The 7,390-nt window shown below is 39.9% G+C and overlaps 1 protein-coding gene across 3 annotated transcripts in view; it reads left to right on the top strand.

Annotated features, from left to right (window-relative positions):
• LOC137523849 (E1A-binding protein p400-like) overlaps positions 1-5,220 on the top strand; it is a 136,264-nt gene extending 131,044 nt beyond the window's left edge. For all 3 annotated transcript variants that reach the window (XM_068243448.1, XM_068243447.1, XM_068243446.1), the window contains one exon: positions 3,525-5,220. In XM_068243448.1, the coding sequence (XP_068099549.1) occupies positions 3,525-3,791 (267 nt within the window). In that variant the 3' untranslated portion in view covers positions 3,792-5,220. The remainder of the gene's footprint in view (positions 1-3,524) is intronic.
• Positions 5,221-7,390: the final 2,170 nt, after the last annotated feature.

Below are 7,390 nucleotides of genomic sequence, written 5' to 3'. Positions count from 1 at the left end.
AAAGCTACATCTTCTCAGGTTTTAACAAACACAAAAATTAGGATTTACTATGGGTAGTCCCAAGGGGATTAAAGCAGACCAGAACTCAAATGTTTCTCTGCTCTAAAAGACAAGCAACAACATACTAACCTTTAACCTCCCTGGCATTCAATTTCCCAGGATTTCTGTGCAAAAAGTGATCCAATTAATTTTCATAACTTTTTTTTCCTGTAACTAGCCAAAATGTGTCAAGCAAGGGTCTAGTATACAGTGCAGGAGAGTATGGACGTGTATGCACATCAGTACTGTTCACAGCATGTTTTATTGACGTGTATAACAGTCAATGCCGTTACCATTTAACTGCCGTGGCAGTCAGGTGACAAAGCTGCAAGTTCAAATTACAACTTGTGATTAGTCACAAATGAAGAAGAATTAGAGAGGCTAAACCCTCTAAATACATACAGGGTGCATTTATGCTTTCCTTTTGTCCTATGCAAGGGTTCAGGTCCACTTCAACCAGTTCACCCCCAAGGGTTTTTATCCTAACGGACCAGAGCAATTTTCAGTTGTCAGTGCTCCTCCCTTTTATTCCCTAATAACTTTATTACTACTTATCACAAGAAAATGATCTATACCTCGTTTTTTTCGCCACCAATTAGGCTTTCTGTGGATAGTACATTTTGCTAAGAATTTTTTTATTCTAAATGCGTTTTAATGAGAAAAACAGAAAAAAAAATAATCATTATTTCTCAGTTTTCAACCATTATAGTTTTAAAATTAAACATTCTCCTGTGGATAAAACAAACACGGTTTATTTGCCCAGTTGTCCCGATTATTAATTATGTCCCTATCACAATGTATTTTGAAATACAAGTGTTATTTTTCTGTTCTGTTTTTCTTTTATTCTGGCCATAATTACAAGCCCCTATGTGATAAATTAAAATTAATTCCCCCCCCCCCCCATAAAGTATAGATCAACAAAGTTGAGTCCCTAAGGCAAGGGGAGGGTTAGAAGTGTAATTTTATTAATGATCTGTATGTACTTGAAAATGAATGTATTTTGTAGGTGTAATATACTTTTTGGCCACAAGATGGCGCTAGTGAACACTCGTTATAGGAAGTGTTCACTTTTTTTTTCTTCACTTTATTTAATTGTTACATTTCCTGTTATCGGGAATGGACGTAGCCGCTGTTCGCGTTCACGTCCATTCACTCCAGGCACTGCGATTGGGTAGAGGACCATTCGGTCTTCTTCCCCAATCACCCAGCACGGAAGCCCGACGGAAACAGCGGCGGTAGCGTCGCACACACGGCGGTAGCAGCGGCGGGAACGCGCGACGTATTAAAACGCCATGTTGCTGTTAATAGCGGTAAGCATGACGTTTTAATACGTTAGGATGTCAGTAAATGGTTAAAGGACAATTGACCTGAGAAGTGAGCGGAATATGGAGGCTACTATATTTTTATATCTATTTATTTTATTATATATTTGTTTTCCTTTTAAACAATGCACATTGCCTAGTTATCCTGCTGATCCTTTGCCTCTACATACTTTTGACTAAAAGTATTATAGTCGATGTTTGACTTAAAGTGACAATGAAGGGAAAAAAAATTTGGATGTAATGAATTGGTTGTTGTAGTAAGGATAAATAATTGAACATTAGTAGCTAAGAAAATAATCTCATGTGTTTATTTTCAGATATATAGTTTTTTGGTTTTTTTTGTTATATTATTGCATCATTCTGTAATATTTGCAGTTTACACCCTACACTCAGCATAATAAATGATTAAACAGAGCAGGCGAATTACATTTTGAACTTTCCTCTGCAGAAAAACCTTAAAGGAATACTATCGATACCTAAGTATTCTAAAATGACAATGTACAAATAATGTCTAAGTAGCTGTGTAAACATTTTCCTACTTTTCATGCTAAATATCAGAGGCAAAAGTTGTAATTTATTGGGGGTAGGATTTAGCTATATTGGGACAAATCAATTGCAGAAGGGGTGTCTGCTTCAATGCACAGCCAGAGTTGCATATCAGACTACAGAAAGCAAATATCAAACATATCAAACTCTGAAAGCAAAAACAGTATGAAATGCTGTGAGAATTAGTTACATTTCCTCTGCTCTCTTCAGACACTTCAGTCAGAAACAGAGCTCCCAACAGCTGCAGCTCCTGTGTCCTGTCTCTCTCTGTCACACACAGAGCTACACATAGAGTTAACTGATCAAGTGTGAGGGGAATTTCCCCTCTCCTCATGGCTCAGTCAGCCCTTAGTTTTGGCGTCAGTAAACTTTGAATGTATTTTGCTAACAGTAAACAAAGAAGTTGCTACTGAAATGTATACATCAGTACTTAGCAGCACTTCCCAAACAATTCCTGTGTCAATTGAAAAAAAATATGTGAATCGATAGTATTCCTTTAAACAAGATACAGTGAAAGACAGTTGAGATAAGTGTTTCAGAAGACAGGGCTGTCTGGACCAAAGTTTGGTCACAGAGCTCATAGAAGCTCGTTTGCATAGATAACTGAAGTTTAACTCTTTCTGTACTGGAAACAATATTAGACTTATATCTGTCCTACTACTGTTTTATTTCTTAGCTGTACTACACATACCAATCATTATGTCATAAGTTTATTTTCACGTCAGAATCCCTTTGAGTTTGACTGCATTTGCCACATGCTTGTTTCAGCTGTGTAATGCTACATACACACTTGAGATGACAGTCTTTGGAAAATGAAAGATCACAGACCAATTTCACCCCCTTCCATGTAGTATGAGAGCCATACCTACACAGTCTATTCTATAGAGCTGAACTCCCCATCAGATAAAATCTTTGCAAGATGCTGCACACAAAGATGCTGTACAGACACAAAAGATCAGTATCTGCAAAAGATCAGTTCCTGCAAAAGATCCGTTCCTGCAAAATGCATTCATGGTCTATGATATCTGCAGATCTCAATACAGATATCTGCAGTTCTCAATATGAATGTCTGTTAAACAAGATGTGTATGAGGATCTGCAGATATCATAGACTATGAATGCATTTTGCAGGAATGGATCTTTTGCAGGAACAGATTTTTTGCAGATACCGATCTTTTGAATGCCTACAGCATCTGTGTGTGCAGCATCCTGCAAAGATTTTATCTGATGAGGAGTTCAGCTCAATAGAATAGACTGTGTAGAGTATGGCTCTCCTACTACATGGAATGGGGTAAAATTGGTCTGTGATCTTGCCTTTTTGAAAGACTGTCATCTCAAGTGTGTATGTAGCATTAGTCAGATGCTACTAATGAATAAAAGATCAACTGGTATTGTTTAAAAGGAAATAAGTGTCCGCCTCTGTAAATGTCAGCCTCCTCTCAGGTCACTTGTCCTTGTCAGTTGGATAAAAGCTCTGTGAAAAGAGTTTTTTGTTTTTTTTTAGCCCCCATTTTTACTGTGTTGCTTTTCTGTGATTTAGCACGCAAGTTTACATTCAGATGTGTTTCGTCATTTGCCATTTGTTTTAATTTGTGTGGTTAACAAATTTATCCCGTAGGTTCCACCACAGACTATGACTCTGACCCAAGCAACATCTGCAGGTCACCCGCAGGTACAGGTGATATCAGCAAATTCAGCCGCAGCCCATGTGTTACAGCAAAAGCTTTTGCAGCAGCAAGTGATGACTGCCTCTTCACAGCTCCAGGCTGTCAGTAGCCAGAATACAGCACCTATTTCCAGTACAACGGAGAGTCAAAATCAGCAAGCAAAGTTACAGGTCCGAACTCAGACCGTTAGGATTAAAGCTCCAACTAAACCAAGTTGAAGGATGTATTGAACAGATGGATTACAACCAAGGAAGATACTTCTGTGCAATGCCTTGTCCTGGATTGATTCAAGATCTTTGGACTTCCTTTCGGAGCCTTCACTTGATTGGACCTTTAAAAATAAACAAGCATTTCACGGCAATCCTTCTATATAAGCCTTCACATTTTTTTTTCATTCAGAAAAAACACAAGAATGATTTTCTTGATAGCTCAAAGATAGTTGTAAGTTTGGATACACTTGCAAGCTTGTTGGTGACGTACTGGAGCCCAGCCTCAAGCCAACTAGATGGTTCATGAGCTTACTCGTCAAGCAGCTCACACTGGGTCCATTTATGTATTGTTTGTTTTTAATACTGATGAACAGTTATTTGGAGGAGTAGTGGACACTGGTCGCAGAATTTAAACGATAAAGCTATTTACTGTATGGACCAGAATTTACCTTCACAATCCATAATAGCACAAATCACTCTAATTAACAGGCTTATGTATATCTAGTCAAAAAGGGGATGAACCCCCCCTGGCTGATGATCACAGTGGGAAGAAAAGCCATAACTGGAATTACAGGTTTCACAAAGGTTGCCTTTGTGGGTGTAACTGCAAAAAGATCGCTTTGTCCCTAGATGTCACCCACAGCCTCTTGATTTCGTAGAGGACTTTATCAATCAGGTTTAAAGAAGAGAATTTGGGCATCTTGGCTATTTTTATACGAACATTAATTACTCTACAGTGGGACATTTTTATAGACATGTATCCAGAAATATTAGGCATTTTATTGCTGGGTAAGGAAACAACTCATTGCTTATAGCATTGGACTATAACAGCATTTTCTTTCTAATTTACTAACCATCTTCAATACATTGATTATTGGTTTACAGCTCCACAAATGGTAATATTTTAAAGTGTAATTTATATCATTTTGTTCTAATACATGTAGTAATCTGCAGCTGTGTATTTTTGTTTTTGTACAGAGTTTATAGTAAATGAAGGTTATCCAGTGGTGAGCGAACTACATCCTATATCATTACGCAGAGGGCTGATGTAATGGTAGAGGCTATAGTTCATTTGATCATACAAATTAGGTTGGAGTGATATAAATTTAAATGTCTTGTTTTCCTTCCATTTTTCTAGTTTTGTTCTTTGATGGGAATGTTAGCAATGAGCGGTGTCCAGTGTTATCGGCAGTAATTGTTGCAGGGGCCCTGTTGCCACTTTGGGCTTGTTACTTGCACAGTAGCTTCGTATTGAAGTAAACATCAGGTATAAAACAGGACTTAATGAAAGGGGTCCAAGGCTTTTCTGTCACTTTTCCTGCACCTTCCAAAGAAACAAGATTCAAAACTTAAATGTGAACTTTACTGCTTAAGATTGTACAACTTTCATTCTCCCTTATTGTCTTTTATTTTCTAAGAAATGTTTTTTGTAAAGAAACCTTTGTGTTTGTGTGAATTATTTTGAATTCTGAATTTAGAATAGTTTTCCTCCCTCGTTAATGTAGACCTACAATAAGACAAGTGAAGAAATGAATGTGGAGTTTGTGGAGTTAATGTAACGTGAACCTGAGACGAGGGGAAATAAAGTTTTATACATACCTGGCTCCAGCCCCCTCTGTGCAGATCCCTCCTTCGCCGCACTCCAAAGCCTCCTAGATACTCCAGGAGCAGCTCCGTTCTCCGCGGCCAGTCAGGTGTCATGCGCAGCCCGGCCGCACGCTCCTGTCTCTAGGAACGTTTTGTGTCTGCACAGTACTACACAGTACAGCTGCAAGAGCGAGATGGGGAGTACGGCTGTCCGCACTGCACCGACTGGCCACGGAGAATGGGGCTGCTACCGGAGGGTCTAGGAGGCTTTGGACCGTGGCAAGGGAGCAATCTGCATGGAGGGAACTGGAGGAAGCCCCAGGTATGTAAAAAAAAACTTTTATTTCCCCTCATCTCAGGTACACTTTAAGCAAGAGGGTGTGGAGAAAAAGCTGTTAAGGTACCTACTTAAAGAGAACACAAGTCGGTGTTCAAAAAATGTAAATAAAACATACTACCTGATACAGTACATCTGAGGTCACGGCTCCTCCCAGAGGACAGTGCACAAGAGGGCTTGAGCTCTAGGCATGCTCAGTAGCTCCTCTTGTGCACTTTTTTTTGGGGAAGGGGGGGGGGGATGCAGGGAAGGAGCGTTCTTGAAGCCTGAGTAGGTGTTTCAAAGGAATCCCCTCCTGCAAAGGAATCATCTTCCCAGACAAAGCTGCCAACAAGCTCCTTGTCAGGAGGTGTTATTGCAGCTTCTGGGGGGTTTTGCAGCGGCCAGTGGGGACACAGAAAACATAAGGAAGGACACAGAGGTTAGCAAACGAGCATGCCTCTGTGTCTCATTTAGGCCTTGATTCACTAAAGCGTGATAACTCAAATATCACACCTTATGAAAAGATATCACACCTTATCAAAGATATCACACCTTAACAAAGTTAACATGCCTTATCAGAGTAGCATAGCGAGCACTACGAACTTATGCCTGCTAATTGGCAATGGCACTTGTCCTGCTCTGAGCCTCTGCGGGTTTGTAGCGCTCCCTATGCTACTCTGATAAGGCGTGTTAACTTTGATAAGGCGTGATATCTTTGATAAGGTGTGAAATTAGAGTTATCACGGTTTAGGGAATCAAGCCCTTAGTGTGATAATTCTGCCTCAGGTACACTCTAAGTAGTAGGAAGCCTCAGGTGCGCCCAAGATTATTCTCAACCCCACTGCCTGGGACCCTCCTCTTCTTCCTGCCGCACTATGCATGTGCAGTAGCACAAAGCCACTTGTGCATGGAGGAAAAAGCTTTGCAGGAGCGGCTTGGTGCTATTAGGCAGGCGCGGACCATACTCTCACATGTGCCGTACAGTCATGCTTGTATATGAACATACCACAATGAATATTAAATGAACAACTCAGATGCAGCTGAAGTGCAGACTTTCAGCTTCAATTCAGTGGGGTGAACAGAATGATTGCATAAAAATGTGAGGCAACTAAAGCATTTATTTTACACAATCCCTTCCTTTTAGGGGCTCAAAAGTAATTGGACAATTGACTCAAAGGCTATTTCTTTGGCAGATGTGGGCAAGCCCGTCGTTATACTATTGTCCAGAGCAGCGTAAGGGTTTCAGAGATGTCCATTACAATGCATTGCATTGCATTACAATGCAAAACAAAAGACCAGAACAGAAGTGGACGAACACAGTTGATCATACTTTGGATCCGCTGTGACAAAAAATCTAAAAGATAAACAAAAGTATTTGTTTAAATCTGGGACTGAAAAAGGCCATTTCAGTCCCAACATTAATTATGTATGAGTCGGGTTAGTGCACAAATGACCATTTTTCTCCAACCTGGGAGAAGATAACACAAGATTGAAACATGTTAAATCTGATGGCCCAGGGTTAGTCTTGGGGGTTCTCTGGTTTTCTGACAAAATTCAAAAAGATGCAAGTTCATCAGATTTCACTTTTACAGGGTGCTAGGAGCAGGCGGTTCTAAGCCTCTCCTAGAATGGATTGGTGAAGGAAGTCCCAATTTCAAAAACGGCAAACAGTTTATTATTCGATTGTTTCTTATTAACAAAC

Source organism: Hyperolius riggenbachi, chromosome 1 (genome assembly GCF_040937935.1).
Source record: "Hyperolius riggenbachi isolate aHypRig1 chromosome 1, aHypRig1.pri, whole genome shotgun sequence".
NCBI lineage: Eukaryota > Metazoa > Chordata > Amphibia > Anura > Hyperoliidae > Hyperolius > Hyperolius riggenbachi.
This window is presented reverse-complemented; position numbering and strand designations above follow the sequence as displayed.